A 22,849-nucleotide genomic window follows, 5' to 3' on the forward strand; every position below is an offset into this window, starting at 1 on the left:
GAGTATTTTTTTTTCTCCAAATATTTACACAGCTTAACTACCCACGAGGGGAAGGGGCAGTCTTTGCTTTGCCCCCAGCTTGGGCACACATATGGCAGCCCAGGCTCTTGTAGTGATGACCATGCCAGGGGCTGGACTCGGGGGGGGGGGGGGGTCATGCCACGTTGCCTCGAGGCTAGACCTCTGATTTAGTGTTTCCAGCCTCACAGGCTTGGGGAGAAGCAGTGGCTCCAGGGATACTGGGGGACAAACAGACAAAGCAAGGCAAGCAAGGGTGATCCAAACAGATGGGGTGCAGTGGGGACCTGGAGCTCTCCTGCCTGACCCCTGGTCCCTAGGGGCAGGACCCAGCACATGGTCTGAGTGCTGCCCTGCTGCTGGTCTATGGTGGGTTGCTGAGTTCCTTAATGGCTTGGAGAATTCTCTTCATGTGGCCCACTTTGGTGATCCCCAGGTCCTGCAGGAAGGAGAGAGGAGAGCTGTCATACTGGTCTGGGGCTAGCCCTCAGCTCTCACTGGCAGGGCAGCTGCAAGGCAGAGCATGAGACAGCAAGGCTCAGCCTTCCATGCTCTCCCTGTCAGAGCATGGTCCTTGCTAGGAGACCTCTGGTTCTCATGCAAGCATGTCCCTGGATGCAGGAGAGGGTATAGTGCTGTTGATCCTGCTTTGGGCAGGTGTAGGGAGCCTTGTAAGCTGGAAGGCCAGAGCCAACCCCCTCCCTTCCAGCCCATCTGCAAGCAGGGTAAGCTCAGCCCAGGGGGGCCAGGTGTGGGGTCTGCACCTCTTCCCCCTTCGCAAGGGGTGGGGAAAGGAGGGATGAAGGATACTGCACCCCAGGGCTGGTGGGGCTCTCAGGGTGCACAAGGTGGGGATTGTACCTTCAGGTCTCTCCTCTCCAGCAGGATCAACTCGGAGCCCTGGATGTCATGCCGGACAAAAATCTCTTTGTATTCCCCCAAACCAAGCGCTTCCAGCCAAGCTGCCACCTCCTCGGAGCCCCACTTGTCCGCTAGCAGGGAGGAAAATCACAGAAGTAGGCAGGGTCCCCAGGGATGCAGCAGGGCAGGCAGCAAAGGGCAGTGGAGGTGGCAGGCTGCAGCCACCATCCCCTCACACCACCAGCTCTGGCAGGGCCAGAGGACGCAGAAGGCTCAGGCTGAAGAGAGTTTTCCTCTCCTTGGCTTACTTACAGAGCATCTGAGCTTCTCCCCCTGGATTGAGACACCCAGCCCCGGGGCAGGGACTTACCCAAAGGGCTGAGCTGTACCATAGCCCACTTCTCCCCCTTGCAGTGATGGTAGTGGAGTCACAGGGCTGAGGGGCTCCCCATGTCCATTAGCAGAAAAATTAAGATCTAAGGGACTGTTGGTGACAAAGTGACATCTCCAGGCAGCCAAGACAATGCCCCCTTCACCCCCAAGAGGGTCCTTCTACAGTGTGCCCATGACACAAGGCCAATGGAAAGGTCAGCATGTAGGGAACCCCACATGTGCTCTGTACCTGCCTCCTTCTCTCCCTGGCACAATGTTCACTTTACCTGGGAGCATGCTGTTGGTCTTCTGCTTTTGGACCTTGTCCTTATCCTTCTTGGGCTTGGGGATGTTGAGGCGAAGCTTGAAACTGCCCTTGGCACTGCTAGCACTTTCCTGTGAGAAGCCAGGCTGAGAAGGGTTCTACAGCCCCTGCTGGGGCCACCCAGTGAACTATGCCCAGGGACCTGGGGGGAGCACCCACCTCCTCTGCTGGGTGGGCAATGGGCCCCAGCCAGTGGATGTCCAGCAGTCTCTGCAGCTCCTGGCCCAGCACACTCAGAGGGCCATGCAGTGCCTCTTCCTCCTGAGGTGAGTCCAGCTGTACAGGACAAGGACAAGTACTGCCACCCCTGGAGGTGCCAGCTGTGCAGGGCTGAGGGTGCTCTCTGGCCCCCCACTTACCGCCTTCCCTTCCAGGAATGCTCTGGTCTCAGTGTACAGTTCCTTGATGCTCAGCACTACCTCCACAGCTGCATTCCTGCTGAGAAACTGGAGGCAGGGAGGGGTAACTCCTTGAACAGCAGGATCCTGGGGTGCTTGGATGAAGTTTGCCTTGTGCCCCAGCCCTAGCTCACCTCTGACGTGCCAGCAGCTTTGTTGGAGAGGGCTTCACTTAGTGCCAGGGAGCTGGTGTTGACAGCATGTGCTAGTTCCTGCTCTACAGCTTTGTGAGCCTTGGCTGCTTCATGGATCCTGTGGCAAGAGGGGCTGGAGCTGCTGGGGCTCCCCTAGGCTACCCCTGTAGCTCTGGGCAGCCACAGCAAAGTTTTCCCTGCTCTCCCCTGCGTCTTCTGCATCCTGACCTGGCAATGAGGGTCTCTGCAACCCGTGAGACCTGCTGCAGCAGGCTGCTCTCCTCCTCCGTCAGGTACTCCATGGACTGCTGCGAGCTAAGCCGTGGCCGGGCAGCCGCTCGGTAGCTCTCCCCCTTCTGCTTGTCCTCCCACGACTTGAGGGTGCTTTCAAATGCCTGTGGGGGGACAAAGATGGTCCCCCTCAGCCTGTCACATCCCCCAGTGCCCCAGCACAGCCCTGCTGCAGAGGCTGCATGACCCTGAGCTCACCCGGTCCCTTGTCAGCATCTGGGCTCGGTTCTTGTGCTGGATCTTGATGATGCCAGGTGGCTGGATCCAAGCTTCTCCATCCACCTGCACAGGGACACCCTCGTCCCCCCGGATGGTGATCTTCACCACACGGCACTGTGGGGTGGACAGCCTGGAGTTGGCATTACAGCTCATGCTGCACCACGGGCTTCTGCTGCTGTGCTAGGGCTGAAAAGCCCTCAGTGCCAGCCAGGAGCTCAGATGAGCTGTACTGCCTCAGGCTCTGTTGGTGCCCCAAAACCTTTCTGGCACCACTCAGGGTGCCAGAAGGTCTCTTGCCCGTACCTGTGCGATGCGATGGTGCTGGAGGTTGATGACCCGTGACACAGCCATCTGGATGCTGCCAAAGACAGCCACCACCTCTAGCTTCTTGTCATCGAAGGACGGAGCCCCAAAGTTCTGTACGGGACCAGTACAGGTGAGATGTCCAAACTGGGCTCGTTTCTGGGACTCAGCTTTTTCCCTTGTCTGTGCCCAAGGCAGGGACACTCCAGGCCCCTGCCTAAGGGCTCCTACATTCCCTGGGCCTGCAGGAAGGACTTTGTGCCCCCCTCCTCACACCATGGCACTGGCACTCACGTTATCCTCTTTGGTGCCTCCCCAGAAGTTGATGCCCCCAGCATAGCTGGGGATGTTGAGGACAGCAATGCCCTGCAGGCTGGGCAGCGAGATGGGCACCCCGTCACACTGCAAGAGAGGGCTGAGCCTGAGGGGCTGCCATACAGCTGCCCCCGCCCCAAGTCCCTGTTGCCCCTGGCCCTGTACCTCCAGCTGCACTCGCTGCTCCAGGTTCTTGTATGTGCGCTGCAGGAGCTCCTTGGTGCCCAGCACCCCATACCACATCATGTTCTTGGTGCGGCTGCTGCAGGGCCAAGCAGGACAGGTGAGAGGGGCAGAGGGAGCTGAATCAGCCAGCCACAACCATCAGCCCTGCACCTGTCTCAGTTTCCCCATTCCCAGGACAGGGGGCTGTCCACTGCCTCCTGGGACATGCAGGCTGCAGCATGTGGCACACAGATACCCACCCTTCCCTGCTGGCACAGCTCCCCTGTCCAGGTGTGGAACAGGTGAATCCTACCAAGCTCTCCCATGCCTGTTCACACTTCCCAGGGGTGTTTGCAATCTGCCATCCACCCAGCACTAGGCACAGGTGGAGAACCTACCGCAGCAAAAGGTTCCCAGTCAGGCATGTCATCCCCAGGCTGATCCCATGGCTCCTGGCATCCTAACAGACCCTCCCACTGTGGGCATCAGTGAGCCAGGGGTAGATGTGGGTTTCCCAGGGGAAAGGTGGTACGGGGGATGGTTTCAGCCAACCTGCATTTCTTGGGGTGCTCATCCCTTTTGTTGTTGAACTCCAAGGAGATCTTCGCATCCAGGCCGATGCCAAAGTAGTTATTCATGACACATTTCTCTGAGAAGTGGCTGAAAGCAGCAGACAGGGTGGATGGGGTGGGAGGCAGCTGCACATGGGCAACAGCTTGGCTGGCACCAGCAGATGGGGTATAAAACCTGCCAGAGCTGCAGTGTGAGCTCACAGAGGGGTTAGCTCTGGACAGCCTAGCCAAAACCAACAGGGATGGCTGTTGTGGGATAGTGGGACACAGGGCACATGCAGGGCCTGCCTGCACCAGGGAGGGGGGCCTCCAAGCTCCCAACATGAGGTGCCACGCTGCTGGGCAAAGGATGTGCCCCAGCAGCCATTGCCAAGATGCAGCAGCATGGTCCCAGCCCTGTTCCTGCTCCAAGGTGGACAGCAAAGGTGGGACAGGGTTCCTGGTCTGAGCAGGACCTCAAACTCACAGAGCACTGGGATCTTCAGGGAACTGCAAGCTGCCAAAGGTGTCCGGCCGGTCCAGGATGATGGGGGAGGATGCAGAGTTTGCTGTCTCCTGCTGGGAGCCTGGCCAGGGAGGGAGAGGAGGCAGCTGCTGAACTGGCTCTTGCCCTGAGCCCGTCCCCATGACTCACGCCCTGACCAGCCATGTGTCACATTGGCTTCTTACTGAGCTTCTCCTCCTCCTTGTTGAGCTCCTCCGTGCTGTCCTTCCTGCTGGGACCCACACTGCCTCGATATGCTTGGGTTTGCTTGTTCTGCTCATCCACAGCTGGATGCAAAGGGAGGTATGACAGTGAGTCTTGGGCAGCTCCATGGCCCTGTGCCCCCTCCCCGAGTCAGCCCTGCGGTCTCGTGCCAAGCAGGGCCCAGGGTGGCACCTCTGACCCATGCTGCAAACCTCCCTGCTGCCACCCCAGGGATTCAGAGAGGGAAACCAAGGCATGGGTCCAGCGCTAGCCTGTGCCAGGCTGCTGCAGTGCCATGCGAGCTGCCAGCCCCTGCCACTCTCTCACCTTTCTCTGCCTGCTCAATGATTTGCCGCAGGGCTTTCTTCAGGCTGTTTGCCCGCAGCATGAGCTGCTCCTTGGATTTGAAGATGCGAGGCACCGGGCTGGGGTTGAAGCTGCCACCTTTCTCTGGGTCCTTGGTGTCAGCAGGGGTAGCCTGTGCCATTCCCTCAGGGACCACGATGGCCTGAGCCTCCTCATTCAGCTCCCTCACCAGTGAGTCCAGCTTCTCATTCAGCATGGCACACTGTGGGATGCCCACCTCACTCAGCACCCTGGCATAAGCTGCTGACCCCTCACCAGTGCTGGGTGGCTCCCTGGGCACTCTGTGTTTGCCTGGGCACTCCACAATTGACTAGAGACCCTGAGTGCCTGGGTACCCCATGCTTGCTAGAGCATCCTGCGTGCCTGAGCACCATGAGCACAGCACACCCCAATGCAAGGACACAGACCATCAGAGCAGACCCTGCCAGCCCCTCCACTGCACAGGGGCTGTGGCACCCAGCCCACCCCAGCTCTCCAGTTCCCCTCCAACCCACTTTCCGTGCCATCAGCTCAGCCTCCTGCTTGTTCTCCGTTGCCCTCTTGTAAGCCCGGCCAACCTCAGCCACGAAGTCGTTGACAGTGCCACAGAGGAACCTGCCAAGGGAAGCAACAGGTGTGTGAAGGGGGGCATGGCACAGACAGCTGGGCAGAGAAGACAGCCCAGGGGGCTGCCAGGATAACGTGTCCCTGCACCAGAGGGGTGGTGCTGGTTATCTGTCCGGCACCAGCACAGTTGGCAGCTGCTGGTGGCCAGACAGAGGACTGCCTGGCCTGGCAGACATGTCCCCAGCCCAGCTGGGAGTTCTGGCATCCCCACCAACAGCCTCCTCCTTACTTTGCAGAGGAGATCACCACTGAGTGCTTGTCTGACTCCAGAATCTTGGCCAGGTGGAAGGCAACAGAGTCAGCATAGTGTGAGATCTGGGCCTGGAGGGAGACAGGGGAGGACAGCTGAAGCCATGGCACCCTGCTGGGCACCTCATACCAGGATGGAGCTTTGCCTGGCCAGTCCCGGAACAAGGACAAGCTGTTCTCCTCAGCCTGCTCCCCTGCCCCAAGGGCAGCCATGCCTATGTCACTGGGTAGAGGGCATGTTCAGCCACAGCAGAAGGGAAACTGAGGCAAGAGGTTGAGGGGGAGCACACCAGGAGTCAAAAACAGCCTGCTGGCAGCTCCACCTCACCATGCTGCCTGCTCCCAGGTGTAGGTGCCCATCTGAGACCTGCCAGACTCATTTCATCACAGGCAGTTGGCTGCCAATCTTGGCACAGCTACAATCCCCAGGGCCCCAGCACAACCTCTCCCTGTGCAATCCCATTCTGCATGGCCCTGAACCAGCTGATGAGGTGAATGGGAACCTGATCCCCACCTTCCCTCTCAGTGCCCAGCAGTGCCCACCTGGATGTTGGAGTCCCCATTCTCCTCCTCCTTCAGGGCTGGAGGGGACTGCTTGGGGACCTCATAGGTGAACACACTCCACCTGCCAAGCAGAGACCACTGCTGCCTGCCACCTCCTGGCACTCAGGCACAGGGACACATGGGCAAGGGATGAGGACAGACTGCCTGAGAGGTGAGAGACGATTGGAGGGAAGATGAGAGGCATGTGCCCCACACCACGCTCACCGGTCCAGCATCTTGGTGGTGGCCCTTTCCAGCTTCTCCAGGATCTGCAGCAGCTGAGTGTCATCATCACACAGGCTGCCCCAGCCCAGCACCCGTGCCAGGTCATTGCCAGTCCCCAGGGGCAGGACACCCAGCTGGCACTGTGGGAGAGAGATGGGGTGGGGGGGTCAGAGCAGCTCCTGAGGGCAACCACGACACCCCCAGCCCTGCTGTTCCTGCCGCTTGCAGCATCCCAGGGCATGCAGTGGAGCTCCCAGCTCCACTGGGCACAGTGCCAGTCTCTGCTAGGGATGCCAGGTACTCCTGCTCACTTGCTTGTGGAGGCCAAGGGCGTCAATCTCAGACAGCACCCAGCCCACGCTGCCGTCCCCACCGCACACCAGAATCCGGAAGGTGGAGAACTTCTGGAAAAGGCGCAGCCTGGGTGGGGGAACAGGAGAGAGGGGCTGGGGGTTGTGCCAGGCACCTGCCAGGACTCTGCTGAAGCCACCCTGCAGCACCCAGGCCAGTGCTCACCCCAGGTGTGGGCCCCCATTCATGAGGTCAAAGACTTGGGCTGGGTTGAGGAACTGCTTGAACTTGCGCAGAAACTTGACGCCCTGGTTGTCCCCGCTCTTGGAGTTGACGAAGGCCAGGAGAGGGCTGGAGCAGGTCGAGGGGCAGGTGGCCTTCCAGAAACCTGCAGCAAGCCCTAGCAAGTCAGGCACCCAGCCCTGGCTCCCACCCCATGACAGTGATGGAGATACTTTAGGAGAGCAGAGGCTTTGTGGATGCCTTGACTGTGCTGGCTGTGCTAAAGCCAGGCAGTAGGGACAGTAATCAGGGTGCCCAGGGGATGGTGAGGGGTGGAAGGAAGAGATGACAGTGGGGATGGGAAAGGGAATGAGGTGGGATGAGAACAAGGAAGGTGAAGGCTAGCACTAGGGCTGATCCAGGTTAGGTTTCAGCTCCATCACTAGGCACTCAGGAGGGTCAGTTCCTCACTGTGCCAACAGCAAGTGCAGCTGGGACTGACACAGCAAAACCACACGGGACCAGGGCACACTCCCACCTGGGGGTGCTTCTGGGAGTGGCACTCAAAGTGGGCATGATCAGTCCCAGCTGTCACCCCCAGCTCTGCTGCCTGCTCCTGCCAGGGGTGGGTGCAAATGACGCAGAAGCCTCGGGAGGCTTGGCAGTCAGCACCACGCTTTTAAAGAAATGAGACAGGAATGAAATATGCCCAAGGCAGGAGAGGATCGATCACTGGCCTGCAGCCTGCATCTGCCTCAGGCACATCGTGGCCATCCCAGTCCCCCAGCCGTGAGCCAGTGCCTGCTGGCTCCTTCCCTTGGTAGACCTGCTGATGCTGCGGCAGGGTAAGCACAACCCTGCCACTGGCACAACCCCCGTGGCCACCACACCCGAAGGCCACAGGATGCAACTGGGAGCCCCAATGCCTGCCCTGTACAGGGTACAGGGAGCAGCATCCTGGCACCCACCACCACCCAGCCAAGGCATCGCTGGATCTCAGCTGCCAGCCCAGCAAGCGGAGCAGATCCACAAAGGAAAGCGCCGGGGGCTGCTGAGTCAGAGCGTGGGCTGCCAGCAGGGAGCTGAGCCTACTGCCAGCGGTACCCACACGCTGGGGAGGTACAGCTCAGCCACAGGAAGGGCTGGAGGCTTCGTCGGGTTGCTCCCTGCCGCAGCAGAGCCCTGCTGACCCCACAGCCGTGTTGGCTTTGACTGACCAGGCCACCACGAGAGGGACAGGGCAGAGACATCACAAGCTGCTGCGGCTCTGAAGCCAGAGAAGCTGCATGATGGTTGCCCTGACAGCATCCCGATGAGTAACGAGGAGCAGATGAGCCACCGGCTGAGCCGAGCAGTGAAAATCATTAAAGGAGGAAAGAAATATCCGGTGGAGAAGAACAGATTTTGCTCAGCAAAGGCCAGCTGGGCCCCTCCAGAGAGGGCAAGGGAGATGGGGGAAGGCATTGCTTCTCTCAGCAGCACCCCACAGCCACCTGTGCCAGGGCAAGCTGTGCTCTGCACTATGAAAAAAACGTCTGTAGTTCAGACACTGAGAAATAATCCAAGCAAGGGCCTCATCCTCCCCTGAACCACTGGGGTGTCACAGGGGGCACCCCATGTCAGGGTCTCAAGGCTGGTTCCGCTGACCTACCAGCAGGGAGAAACCATGACCAGGGTCACCACAAGAGGCAGCCTGGCAAGAGCAACTGAAGTCACGGTTGGGGAAGCAGTGCCACCTCATTGCAGCCAGCACTGTTGCAGCCCTGGGGCAGAGCACAAGGCAACAGGCAGCCTTCATCTGAGGGTGTGGCAGAAAGGGGCACTGACTCTGGAACCTACTGATGGTGGTGTTCCCAGTACCCCACAGGAAAGTGGGCACAGTGCCACAAGCCAAAGCGGGCAGCAGAGCTCAAAGCCCTGTCCTTGGCAGCTTGTCCCTCCCCACCCACAGCCTAGCCCTGTCCCCTCTGGGACTCACCATCTGAATCGATGCTGTTCAAGGCAGTTGGTGGGATGATGGACACTTTGTACTGACCCAGGGGACACCTCTTGCCAAAGAGCTCCTTGCAGGCACTGTGAACCTGAGGACACAGGACACGTGCATAAGCAAAGCGAGGGGACACAGTGAACAGCCCAGACAGTCTGCAATGCAGCCGCCAGGGGCAGTGCTCTCTGTGCTGTGGCAAGGGGGAAAGGGACAGGCACATAGAATCATAGAATTGTTAGGGTTGGAAGGGACACCAAGGATCATCCAGTTCCAACCCCCCTGCCAGGGGCAGGGACACCTCACACTAGATCAGGTTGCTCAGAGCCACATCTAGCCTGGCCTTAAAAACCTCCAGGGATGAGGCTTCTACCACCTCCCTGGGTAACCTGTTCCAGTGTCTCACCACCCTCATGGTGAAAGACTTCTTCCTAACACCCAATCTGAATCTACCCATCGTCCTTACAATGGCCTTGCACCACAGACATCGCCAGTCCTGCAGCCTCCGGACGCTGCCACAGGCACGGTCGCAGACAGCACAGCGTGCGCTGACGGGCAGGTTCCCCTCCAGCCACTGGTGGGGCATGGTCACCTGCAGAAAGGGACAGTCACCAACGGCATACCACCCTTGCCACCCCCTCCCTCAAGCATAGTGGAAGAGGTTGGTAACAGATGATGCCCCACAGCAAGGCAAGGCAGCCCCAGGACCCCTCCCCTGCCCTCTTGTCCTTGTCCGCCTGGCCCCTTGTGGCCACAGGCACGCAGGGCAGGGCAGGGATGTCCCCAGCAAACATTTTGGGGTGGCTCCACTTGTGGAGCTGTTTATAAGGGATCCTGATGCCAGGATCAGAATTGTCAGAGGATGTGTCCCCAGACTATGTCCCTGCAGAGCCAAGTCCAGAGGCCACACAGTACAAAGGACAGCTAGGTGACAGGGTCCCCCCTGCTCCTGATTTGGGCATAGCCAGGCCAGCTCTGCTGATCGCTCTGTCCTGCCAGAGTCTCCCATGGGGACTCCTCTGCTTACCCCATCCTCATCCTCGATAATTTCAGTGCCAATGGAGGCGAGGGTTGTCCACTTGCAGTTGTTGGTAGCTCTGACAGCACAGCGCTTGTGAGCCTTGAATTTGCACACTGCAGATGAGGGAGCAGGTGAGGAGTAGGGACAGTTTTCATGGCAGGTACAGCCCTGGTCCCCAGTCCCTCCACGGCTCGTGACAGCAGCCAGGGGGCATCGCATTGCACCCATCCTGCTCCAGGCCAGCCTCAGAGAGGGTATCCCACCCTGGTCCCAGCCCTAGCCCACCACCCAGCAGGACCCCAGCACTGACCTTCACAGGAGAGGCCGTGGGAGGTGACCCCCGGGAGGGCTTCCCGGCACACATTGCAGAAAGTGGGGCGGGCGTGGGAGCAGGCGTACCAGTTGTGCATGCCCGAGAAGTGCTCCATGTTGAACTGGGTGGCCTGATGAGGGGGCACAGTCCTGCCCTGTGAGTCTCCCGGGACCCCCAGCCAGCGCTCCTTCCCTCCTAGCCCCTCTGGGAACCCCCAGCCCCACTCCCAGCTCCTGTCCTCCCCACAGGGTTGTGCCAAGGGCAGCAGCTCCTGTCCAGCAGCCAACGGCTGAGGAATACCCACTCACAGATTAGCACCTCCACAGCCTCCCATCCCAGTCACCTCATGGACTTCCCACTTCTGGACAGATTTTAGGGCACTGATCCAGTCCTCCATCTCCTTCCGGTTCTCTGCACATAGGATGAGCTTCCGGAATGGCGTGATCACCTGCAACAGCCACCACCTCTGTGTCCCCTTGTAAGGCCACCCCCAGCCAGCCAGTCCCCAGGACAGCAGCCCCCAGCAGCCCACAGCACACTGCCATTGATGCCACCTCCAGAAGCACGAGGCCATGGCTCTGTGGGAAGATGGGGGGTCTGCAGTGCCTCCTCGCTGAGGGGCAGGGGCACAAAGGATCACCTGGCAGCTCCCTCACCGTGAAACTGTTGTTGATGTTCTTGGTGCTGGTCTCAGCCACGCTGGCATCAGAAAGATCCACTTCATCAAAGATTAGGGACTGCAGGGCAGAAATGGGAGCCCCAGCCCATCAGGTAGTGAATTTGGGCTCCTGCCAGGTTCGTAGGCTCAAGATCCCCTGGCTGAGTGTGCTGGAAGCCCCCCAGACTACCTTGGCATCCTTGGCGTAATAGAGTGTCCTGCCCCGCAGCTTGAAGTATCGCCTCTTCCACCTCTGGAAGGAGCTTGTCTGCTTCAGCAACAGCCCTTCCTTCACACTCTTCTGCAGAGACCAAAGGGTCATAAGTTCCTGCAACCCCCAGGACCCGCAAAGCCACCCCCCATGCCTTCAGTGACACCAGTCCCTGAGACCTCAGGAGTTAAGTAGTGCCCAGAGCACAGGGGACACTCTGGGGTTCACACTGTGTTGGATGTGGCAGGGTAAATGATGTCCATCTCCCACCATACCCTAAGCATCAGGTACTATACAACTTGGCAAGATGCTGCTGGATGAGCTACTGCTGCCATCTGTCTCTCCCCACCCAGAGCAGTGTCCTGGAGACCCTCAACCTGATGCCCCTCCCAGGCAACCGAGGGAAGAGCTGAAGCCAGGGGAGCTTTCTTGAAAGGGACACTGATGCCCCAGAACCACCAGGACTGAATCCTGGAGGTGGCATTACCCAGGCACTGCAGCCCCATCACCTTTGCTGGCTTGGAAGGCAGATGGCCAGGACACAGCAGCCGTGCTGTCCTCCACAGCCCCCAACAGGGACAACCTGGGGCCAAGGACAACCAGTGGCAGGCAGAGCATCCCCTGGCAGCACGTCCCTGCAGCCTGTCAGCCTGCCCTCTGCCCTCCCCGATCCACAGCACCTGCCAATATTTACCCTCCTCGCAGCGGTGTTTACAAGGCTCAATTAATTAGCGTTTGCAACGTGGCTACAAGCCTGTGCTGAGCAGGGTGGCAGAGATGCTCTGGCACTGCCTAATCTTTGATTGTATCTTCTTTAAACACCGCCGGCAGCCCCATTCAGCTGCTCCTCCGCAATTAGCCGCGGCGGCGCTCTATCAGATCCCGGCCCGCCGCGGCCAGGCGCAGTTCAGAGCACATTAGTGATGGACACTGAGGGCATCGAAAGAGAGCTGCAACACCCAGGCACCCGCCAGCCTGCAGCACATAGTCCTCTGGCCTTCGCATTAAACCCTACGGCCCCACTCCAAACAAGACATCCAGAGCACCAGGAGTAGCAGGAGCCTGCAAGGTGACAAAGAAGCTAAAAGCTCACCTGAGGTGCTCCTTGAGCCTCAACTCCCACAAGCCCCTAATCCATCCCCAAGGGCCCCTCCCCAGGGCATGCAACTGGATGTCCACAGCTCTCCTTCACCTCACAGTCTCAGGTTCAGAGAGGGATGTTTTAAGCCTGTATGGCTCCCTATCAACACTTTTGCCTGATGAAACTGGTGCAGGGTTTGCCTGCAGATGGCCCCGTGCTGCCTTGCAAGTGTTGGTGCAGGTTCAAACAGCTGTGGTGTCCACAATGCCAGCATCCAGGGACCCACCATATCCCCTGCCTGACCTCCCAGCTGTGAGAACACACAGGACACGGTGAGCCCAGAACTGTCCTGAGCACAGGATGCAACACGGCCAGCAAGGGGAGTGCTGCCTTTTGCAGGAGTCCCGCTGTGACCCCCAAAATCCAGATACAAACCATCCATCCTAGCAGTCCCTGCCCCACATCAGGAAAGGACAGGACAGGGTCCTGCCATGGTCGGGGGTTCCAACCACAAACACCACTTCCACTACACACGTTTGGATGTAGCAAATGCAAGCACAAGCTCTGAGTTTGCTGCAGTCATAGCATGCTATAGCAGTAAGCGGCACGGGGGAGCCCATAATGGCGAGGAGCAGGAGAACGTGATGACAAGAAGGAAGAAGAGGCAGGTTTGTGATGGTGGGTTGGGGCTGTCACAGCATGGGCAATGGTGCCCAGCTCTGTCTGGCTCCAGGTGGGTGGCATAATACAGCCAGGAAAGCTGTCCAGTGGCATGGCATCCTTCCTGTGAGTGGACTGGAGCTGAAACACCCCCAGCAGCACCACTGTAGCTGCTGCAGCAATTCCTCCTGGTAGCCAGTGGCAACGAGGCATCGAACAGCCCTACGATGTCGCAGCCTTGGCCATTCTGGGGATGATGATGCAGGTGCCAGCACTCTGCCTGGGGTGCTGAAGGGTTGTTTCTGGAGTGAGCCACCCAACCAAGCCTGACTGTTTTGTCCATGAATTTCAGTCAGGACACCCAGTGCTGCCCTGTGCCAGGAGCAGCTCCCCAGTGCCTCTGCAGTTTTGGACCCCTGCTTTTGGCACTAGAGTAAGAAAGAGACCTGGAAGATACCTGATGGCCAAAGGCCACCAGCAGACCTGGCCACACACTGGGAAGCTGCACTGCAGCAGACAGCATTGAGCAAGGCCATCACTTCCCCTTCACAAACAGGAAAGAAGTGGGGATGGCAAAGGCCAGCAGGCAAGACATGCCAGGATGGCATCACCCCTGCCATGCTGGCTCCCCACAGCCTCAACCAGGGCTCCAGGGTTACTACAATACAATCCCCAATAGCAAGTGGCTGTTAGGTACCCTATAGCTGCCAGAAGCAGGAGCCATGCACCTGAATCACAGGGCAGGGGCTGCCCCTTCCTCCCAGAGAGCTTCCAGGGACACTGACAGTCACTGACATCAGGGTGGCTGCTACGTACTGGCGACCTGCACCCTTGTTTGAGCCCTAGCCCCTCTACTTACCACAACTGCAGCTTTTCAGGCTGGTGAGCCCTGGCCAGAACTGCATGGAGCTCCAGCAAAGCCATTGCTGGCTTTGTCCCCACAAGAAAGGCAGCACGATGGCCTGCCAATGGCCACAGTGATATGCGACCTGCCCAGGCACCAGCCCAAGGCCAGGTCACCTTTGTGGGGCTCTGCCCCAGCCCTCCCCTGCCCTATCTCAGAGACCCTCCATGCCCTCTCCAGTCCAGGGGGCTCAGCACCATCTGGGACGTGCCAAGCACTGGCCCAGGGAGGTCCCAAAGGGTGGGAAGGCAAAGGCAAGAACGAAACTACCCAGTGTCTGCAAAGAAACTGCCACCCCTGTCTCAGCCACATCTCAGAAAGGGCACATGGCACAGGGCCTTAGAGAGAAGGTAGCTAAAAGTAGCCCCAAGAGGATGGCCAACCACCAGGCATGTTCTCCACCAGGACTGGGCTGGTCCCCAGGGGCCATCATGCCACAGGTTAGCTGTGTGCCTGGCACAGGCAAGAGGTCTTAAAGTGCAGCCTGGTGAGCTCACCTCCCTCCAGGACAATACCCCAGCAGGGCTTCTTCCAGTCCAGGGTGCCCCCAGAAATGCCAGCTCTTCCCTCAGCCCTAAGGCAGAGCCCTGGGATGCTGCTACAAACCCACCTCCTGCTCTCCCAGCTCTGCCATCACTACCCCAGGGAAGAGCTCATAGTACAGCCAAGTTTGACTACAGCTGGGGCAGGAGGGTTGTCCTGCTGAGATCAGCTTGGACAGCAAAGGAGCTGCAAGAGAAGAGGCAGGAATGCTGTTATTTGGGGGTGCTGGCGCATATGACTGGTGGCCACCACACCGGCTACCCACCTAGCTTGCAGCCCTACACTGCTCCTTATGGGATCTGCTTGGCCCCATGGCGACATCATGTCTCCCCTGGGGGAGGAGGAGAAGGGACTGAAGCCCCCCCAGTGCACTGACCTGCATTGCACCAACCACATCCCGCGCAGCCACCCTCCTCCAAACACCACTCTGGATGGCTCAGAGCTCATTCCCACCTGGCAGGTGCCAGGGTCTGGACAGCCAGCAGCCCCGCAAGCAGCTCAGCTGCAAGGCCACCAGCATCTGCTGGGCAGGCTGTGAGCTGCAGTCGGTTGGAAACCTTATCAGGCTTTGCGGTACAGCAGAGCTCTTCCGGGACAGGGCAGCCGGGGGGCTCGGTGCCCAGAGGGTGCTACATCTCCACAGACTGATCTGCATCCACGTTCCCTGAGGATGCAACCTGCTGCCACTGCAGGACCGTGAGTCCCCCTTCAAAGTGCTGCCAGGGGATCCTTGAAAGGAGGTTCCAGCACCAGTCCTGACATGCCAAAATGTGGTGCCTCAAGGCACTGCTCAGGCCATCGAGAGAGGACAGAGGATTAACGTGGAGGAGAGCAACGAGAGAAGGAGCCCCAGAGGAATGGTGATCCCTCCTACGCCTCACCCTCCAGCAGTCACGACCCTCACTTGCTTTTTAGAGATGAGCTCCTGCTTCCCTCTCTACAGCTACACTGCTCTCCGAGCATCCTGCTGGCAGGAATCCCATGCCAGCCTGCCCCGTGCCGGTCTCTCTCTGCCCCCTGTGCCCAAGTACCGGTGGGCACTGCTGCAGCTCTCCCACCCTGCCCTGCTGCTGGCGGGTGAGAGTGGCACTTGCATAATGGAAAATGTGAGCGGGGAGGGGACAGCACATCTGAGAAACCTCACAAACATCCGGCCAGCGACACTGGGGCTATCTTTACACCCCAGGCACCATCTCAGCGAGCCCTGATTAACAACAGCAAGCCCAGCCTCCCCTGCCCTGCTGCAGGGGGGAGTGACTGTGCCCTGTGGCATGGTCCCTCCACAGGGGGTGACCCAGTGACCAGATGGTCCCCTCAACAACCCCCAGCAGGCCACATGCCGCAAGGCTGGGACCAATGAGGGGCACAGCTGGAGTGAAAATAGGCTTTGGTGCTGGCTGGCCAGGGCATGGCTGGGGCTGGCAGGGAGCTCTGGGGATGGAGCCCGAGCAGGAGTCATCTGGAGTGGTCCATGATCATGAAGATACTCATGGTTTCTGAGTATCTCCATGTATAGAGACTCCACAGCCTCTCTGGGCAGTGTGTGTCAGTGTTTGACCAATCTCACAGCAGAAAAAGTGTTTTCTTGTATTATGACGCAATTTCCTATTTTTCACCTGTGTCAAATGCCCCTTTGGAGGACAGTAATGAAGGGGCTCTTCAGTTCCCTCTTCAATGCACTCCTTCAAATATTTCTTAACATTACTGAGGACCCCACAGCCCCAGCCTCCCTTCCCTGAACAATTCCAGCCCTCTCAGCCTTTCTCCATATGAGAGATGCTCCAGTCCCTCACCAGTGTCAAGACAGGAGGATGCACATGCCACCTTTCCACTGCAGGAAGGAGGTTTCCAGGCCTGGCCCCAGGGGTCTTACCTTGCTCTCCTTGTCTTTTGGCCAGGATCCAGCTCTCAGCAGATAGCCCTGCAGCACTGCCCTGCCAGGCCCCACACACTTGCCCCAATACCCCTACAACCACGAGCACAGCTCACCCTGCTGCACCCTGAGCCTGTGGGGTGCCCAGTGCCTCCAGCAAGGACCAGGAGCACTTGTTCCTTGGGATACCAATAACCACAGTGACCATCCCCAGCCTCCCAGGAGGATGCTAGCAGCACCACCTCCCCCTCCTCCCCCCCACAACCCAGCAAGCAGCTGCGATGTACCCAGCTTCAGGAATTTGGTAACATGGTCCCACTTTCTAAATAGCAGACAAACCATGCTCCTGCCTGTCACAGCTCTGCATACTGTGCTCACCCCATGGGCAATGCTCTTATCCCAGGTATGCAGCCTCCCATGCTCCCCTTGGTGCCTACAGCCCCCCAGCCCCAGTGTAAGCACCCCAGGACCATGCTGCAGCTCCTTGCAGCCTGGGGCAAACCAAGCGGAGCTGCCAGATTGCTCCCCACCTCCACCCAGCTGCTGGGGAAGCCTGTGCTAAGGCAGTGCCAGGAGCCAAGCATCCAGCCCACGCAGCCATGATGTGCCCCTCATCCTGTTTGCCAGCACCCCATATATCTTGGTGAGCCCTGGAGCCAGTGCCCACTCCTTCTCCATCACCCCTTCCCTCCAAGGGAACCAGCACTGGACAGCATCCTCCTCCCACTCTGCCCTTGCACTCCCAATACTTGCTGCAGGCAGCCAGCAGCCCCTGAAGTGGGGAGGAGGAGGGAGAGGCAGCAAGACCCCATCGTCCTGGGGCCGTTGAGCTCGGCAGGGGTATCGTCGCCTGGCAGCTGTCATTGTCACCGAGCACAATGGCCCCGCCGCCTCCACGCCAAAGCCAGCACAAAGCCACACAGGGTGCCCCGCAATTACAGCCAGAGAAAGTCAAGCCGGGGGTGTGGAGTGGGGAGACGTGATTGATGGGGAGGTTTGTGGAGGGGATGCGGGAACAGGCATTCTGGGGGAGGCGCTGGGAGCGGGAACCAGCAATCAGAAGGATTCAGCAGACTCCAAAATCATCCTCACCCATTCCTGTCGCCATGGGGCTGGACAACACCCTAGCATGGGAGAAAACACTCACTCCCATTACCAGGGAAGAGAGTCTTGCCACTCAGTGTGAATGGGCAGCAAGGGACCCAACCCTTACCCACCCCTCAACACAACAAGCTCCTACAGACCCCTTCCAGCACTGTGACCACCACAAGCAGCCAAAACAATAAGCCAGCATGCCCCTCTCCCCACTGCTAACCTGGTTATCTCTTGGGAGCTGCAGCCCTGGCATGAAACTCTTGCTCCCTCATTAGCTGTGTGCTAATTACATACATGACCCAGTCTCTGGGGTTCAGGCAATGGTTCCCAACCCCACATGGGGTGCACAGGGGTGTCACAGTGGCTCAGAAAGGTGCCTGCCATGGCTGTGGCTGCAGCCAGAGGGACAAGCAGCACATGTGCCTGCCGCGGCACGGCTGGGAGCCAGGGACAGCCCGACCCAGGTCACAGCAATGATCACATCCCGAAATCCTCATCTCCAGAGGGAAGGAAGGAGCCCAGCCAGCAAGGAACCAAGCTGGCAAACACGGTCCTACCCATCCAGACCAAAGAAAAGGGATCCTCCGGGAAAACCCTGAACCCTGATACTGAAAACACTTCAGCGGAGGCGGGGGGACGATGAACGCACAGCCCCCTCCAGCACCAGCCCTGCCCAGCTCTCATGCCTCTCTCCTCCTGTGCCAGCTCCGCGGGCCATTAACCCAGCCATATCCTTTCAGCCTGCCCATCCATCACACCGCCTGCCTGCCTGGCACACTGCGCGGCATCACCTCCTGCATGGCTAATTGCCGGCAGTGGGCAGAACGCGGGCAGTAGGCACTGCAGGCAGGGGGAGCAGGCAGCTCACACGCAGCCTGGCAGCCCACAGGGCCAGACCAGCTGATGGAATAGAGGGGCTTTGATGCCTGGGCTGAGGGCTCAGGGCATGCTTGTGTCCCTGTGCTGCTGCTGCAGGACGTGAGCACAGCCCAGCCATCCACCCTTGTCTCTCAAGTTTCCTGGCACTGTCTACTCTCTGCAATATCCCCCGTGCTCCACAGCACAGCAAATCCCTCTGGCACAGCAAATGCCAGATCGCAAAACTCCACTGGCTGCTGCTACTGCCCCTCCAGGAGGCTACTCAGCACTAAGCATCCCCAGCCACCTGGCACCCAGGTCAGAGTAGGCAGAGGAGATGCTAGTCTAGTCCAAAGAAGGGGAAACTGAGGTACATTCCTTCCTCACTCTGGCAGCCAGAAGGACTCAGACAAACTCCCCCCCCACCCCCAAACACTGCCTGCCCCAGAAATGTCTCTTGCCAAGTAGGAAAACCCCAAGGTGCCGAGTTGGGAGCATGCAACGTCCCGACTTCCACACCCCTGGGCAAAAGCACTTTGCCCTCCACATGCCACTGTGCCAGACTTGGCACAACAGCCAGGTTTGGGCCAGTGGGAGGGGAGCTTGTCCCATCCCCAAGTAGCCCTGAGGTGCCACCAGATCCTGCACACCACCCAATTCCCACTCTCTCTCTCAGTGCCCACAGCACTCAACATCACAGGCCAGAGGCACACCCCTGCCTGCAACTGCATTCCCCTATGGTCTTTTCTCAGCTGTACCCCCCCCCACCCAGGGTGACCTGGACACCAAATTCCCACCAAAGTGTGGCTGGGACCAGGAGACAGCTGCAGGGGAATTTCTGGCATGGCCTCAAGACAAGGGTCCCCCGCTCCACAGCACAGCAGCCCCCGCAGGCACTGCCTTGAGTCACACCACACCACCACCTTCCTCCCGCAGCCAGGAGGTGGATGTAAAGGGACCACTCACTCAGCATGTCTCCCAGAGCACCCCCCTCACGTCGTGCCCACATCCCTCCTCCCCAAAACCTCCTCAAGCCTCCTCCCCTTCTGCTTCCCACCTGGCTTTCAGCCCAGTTTATCTCCCCCTGTGCTTCAGGCAGGAGATGCCTGGCCATTTCACCACATCCACTGAGGACACCAACACCACACACTCCTGTCTGGCCAGAAGGCACCGTACCCATTATTTTTGTAGGTCCTATCAAAATAGCTTCCTCTGAGCAAGCTACGTGCACACACAAGCTGCCCTCATGCCAATGCTGGGGATGTCACGTCTGACCTTAAAGGTGTCCCCATCCACCCAGCAAATCACCGTGGGGGACTGGATCTAGGGAAGGCTGCGGGAACAGGGCCCATGGGGGTCTGGCACAGCCAAACTAATCTGGGGCATCAGGAAAGATGCCAAGTCCATTTTACCACCCACCAGGCCCCTGCAAGCATGGTACATATAGCAGGACAGGGGATCCTAGGAGCATACAGCACCACAATGACCCTGAATCTTACCCCCAGTGCAGCCATGGTGCAGAGCCTTCACAGAAGAGCTTCCTTTCCCTAGGAGCAGGAGGGGAACCCAAGGAATAGAAACGTGGATGAAGGCCATTTGGAGGGGCAGTCTGAGTATGAAAGACACCCTGCCTCCAACTCAGGGGTAAAATCCATGCTCCATAGCCCCACAGGACCAATGCTGACTCTGCCATTGTAGGTATGCAGCTTCTCCATGTGCCTTTCCACAGGGCACAGGGTACCAGACCCCTCTGGCACTTGCCTAGGTACTGATTCGGTTGGGTCTGCAAGCAGCAAGTGCCTGGCACTGACTTCCACTCTGGAGTGGGCAATCCCCCCCATGGTGTTCTCAGCAGGGCCCTCATGCACCAGCAAGCCCCCCACCCCAGGCTCCCATGCCCCTGACCTTGCTCCTCATCTGCCCAGAGGTGGACACCTTCCGGATGAGCTTGTGGGAACTGTCCTCCTGCTCGCCCTCGCTGTCGGACGACTCCTCGCCACCCGCCTCAGGCGAGATGGGTGCCAGCTTGTCCGAGTCCAGGGATGACACTGATTCCCGGGTCTTCCTCAGGAACAGGTCCCCAGCCACCAGTTTCTCAGCCATCTTCTCAGTGGGCTTGGCTCAGGGCTTTACCACTTCCTGTGACAGCCCTGGGAGGGCAAGGACACAGAGGAGTGGAGGAAGAGTCCTGAAAGGGGATGCACACCTTACCCTGTATGGCTCAGCCAGCTGAGAGGTGAAATCCTGGAAATCAGGGGAGATGGCATTTTCTTCATCACGAAGGCTGCTCAGGGTGGCTTCTTGTGTAGGCAAAGTTTGCCTTCCTTGCCTTTTTTCAGTGTCCCAACTCACCCCCACCCTGCCTGGTACCCCAACACTACCTCTCACTCTGACGTGGGAGACTGCAGCCACCCCATGCCCTGGCATTGGGGTGCACCTCCCTTGCTGCAGCCCAGTCCAGCCTCCCCTTCCGGTGCCCATCCCCAGGGTGCTGGGGATACCAATAACCCCAGTTACCAGAGAGGAAAAGCAGCAGCTGCCTCCTGCCATCACTCTTGCTCTGGCAGCCGGGAAGGGCTGAGAGCACTCCCCGGTCCCGCACCTGTGGGGTCGCCAGCTCTGGGCAGATGGCAGCGGAGTGGGGGTGGGATGGGGTGGGGGCAGCCCGGGTGCAGTGGGCGGGCCGTGGGGGGGCACATACCTGGGCGAAAGCGCTTGGCCGGATGAAGAGCTGCCGTGCCCGGGCCGGGGTATGGAAAGGGGCACCCCAGGGCTCTGTGCCCGGCCCCGCAAGGCTCTCGCGGTTCGGCCCCGCCACCTCCCCTGCAGCTGCCGGCAAACGCGGAGCCGTCTCCCCGCACAGCAACAAGCGTTTCGGGAGGCGAGGCGTGGGGGGGCGGGAGAAGCGAGGGCACCACAGAGCTACCTACCCCCTCTCCCGGGCGGAACCTTCCTCTTCGCTGCAGGCTTCGCACCCCCCCCTTTAATCTCGGCGCTTCCCGGTGCCGGGTCTCCGCCGAGCATCCCGCACACGCCCGGTGCGAGAAGGTGGAGGGTGCCCTCCCGTGCACACACCTTGCACGCCCCGAGCCGCCGCCGCCGCCGCCGGTGCAAGGTCGCTCCTCCTGCGGCCCCCGGCCGCAGCCCTCCCCGGCCCGCAGCGCGGCCCCGCCGGGATGTGCCTCTGCAGGAGCACCGGCCCTGCCCCTGCGCCGCAAGCCCCGGCCTGCTCAGCGCGGCGGGGCTGCTGCGCACCGCGGCAGCGGCGGCCCACGCACGGCCCCGAGCACGCGGGCACGGCGGGCATCCGCACCGCAGCCGCGCACATACGTGTGCACCGCCCCCGCGGACACAGGCATGGGCACGGGAGAACACATGTACCACTGCCGTGCACATACGTGTGCACCCTCCCACACGTGAGCACGCGCAAGGCTGCCATGCACATAGGTGTGCGCACGCCCACACCTGCACGGGTGGGCGCGGCATGGGCACGGGCAAGCACATGCACTGCCACCGTGGGCATCATTGTGCACCACTCGCACAGGCACAGGTTGGCACATGCATGAGCACCAGCCGTTTGTGGCTGTGTGTGAAAACAAGCACATGTGCACAAACGTTGGACATCCTAGGCAAAGGAAGGCACATGCACCACCTCTGTGAACATACATGTGCACCACCCACATGGGCAAGGGCATGCATGTGGGTGGCGTGGGCAACAACACATCTTGGTCATGGGTGTATGTGTGCACACACCCACCCGTGCATCAGTATGCACAACTTGGGCATGAGAGAAAAGATGCACTGCTGCCATGCACATACAAGTTCCTGCCCCCACGCAGGCACATGCATGCACGCATGCACTCTTTGCCATGTGTGTGTGCACGTGCCCACACAGGCACAGGCATGCACACTCCAGGGCTGAGCAAGCACATGCACCACCTCCATGCAACTGTATGTGCATATGCGCATGGGCATGCGCAGGCATGGGCAGGCTCACACACAGACACCTCTATACACACACAGAGACCATAGGAGTTGGCAATATGCACTCACAACCCAGAAGCCAAACACCACAGCAGCATGGGCAGCAGGTGGAGGGAAGGGATTCTGCCCCTCTGCTGCTCTCTGCTGAGACCCCACCTGCAGTGCTGGAGCCAGTTCTGGAGTCCTCAGCACAGGACAGACATGGACCTGTTGGAGCAGGGCCAGAAGCCACAGCAATGATGGGAGGACTGGAAGCCCTCTGGTGGCGGAGGGCAGGCTGAGAGAGTTGGGGTTGTTCAGGCCTGGAGAAGAGAAGCTTCTGGGGAGACCTTATTCAGATAGAAAGCTTTTCAATATAGAAAGAAAGAGAGACTTTTTACCAGGGTCTATAGCTACAGGCCAATGGGCAACGATTTTAAACTGAAAGAGGATAGATTTAGTTGGACATAAAGAGGAAATCCTTTACAAAGAGGGTGGTGAGACACTGGAGCAGGCTGCCCA

The 22,849-nt window shown here is 59.4% G+C and overlaps 1 protein-coding gene across 1 annotated transcript; it reads right to left on the reverse strand.

The window, feature by feature from the left end:
• Positions 1-382: 382 nt before the first annotated feature.
• On the reverse strand, positions 383-21,477 carry LOC128972436 (diacylglycerol kinase delta-like). The gene is given in 30 exon segments (XM_054388417.1): positions 383-457; positions 880-1,010; positions 1,539-1,647; positions 1,736-1,884; positions 1,887-2,022; positions 2,109-2,226; positions 2,337-2,503; positions 2,598-2,732; positions 2,922-3,035; positions 3,216-3,323; positions 3,402-3,498; positions 3,954-4,061; positions 4,440-4,539; positions 4,643-4,744; positions 4,989-5,229; positions 5,522-5,621; positions 5,863-5,954; positions 6,426-6,507; positions 6,651-6,790; positions 6,962-7,070; positions 7,167-7,329; positions 9,142-9,244; positions 9,614-9,739; positions 10,175-10,281; positions 10,479-10,611; positions 10,825-10,929; positions 11,138-11,218; positions 11,330-11,440; positions 20,270-20,484; positions 21,438-21,477. Coding segments are annotated over 29 exon segments (3,540 nt in total). The 5' UTR covers positions 20,468-20,484; positions 21,438-21,477.
• Positions 21,478-22,849: the final 1,372 nt, after the last annotated feature.

Source organism: Indicator indicator, chromosome 17 (genome assembly GCF_027791375.1).
Source record: "Indicator indicator isolate 239-I01 chromosome 17, UM_Iind_1.1, whole genome shotgun sequence".
Classification (NCBI taxonomy): Eukaryota; Metazoa; Chordata; class Aves; order Piciformes; family Indicatoridae; genus Indicator; species Indicator indicator.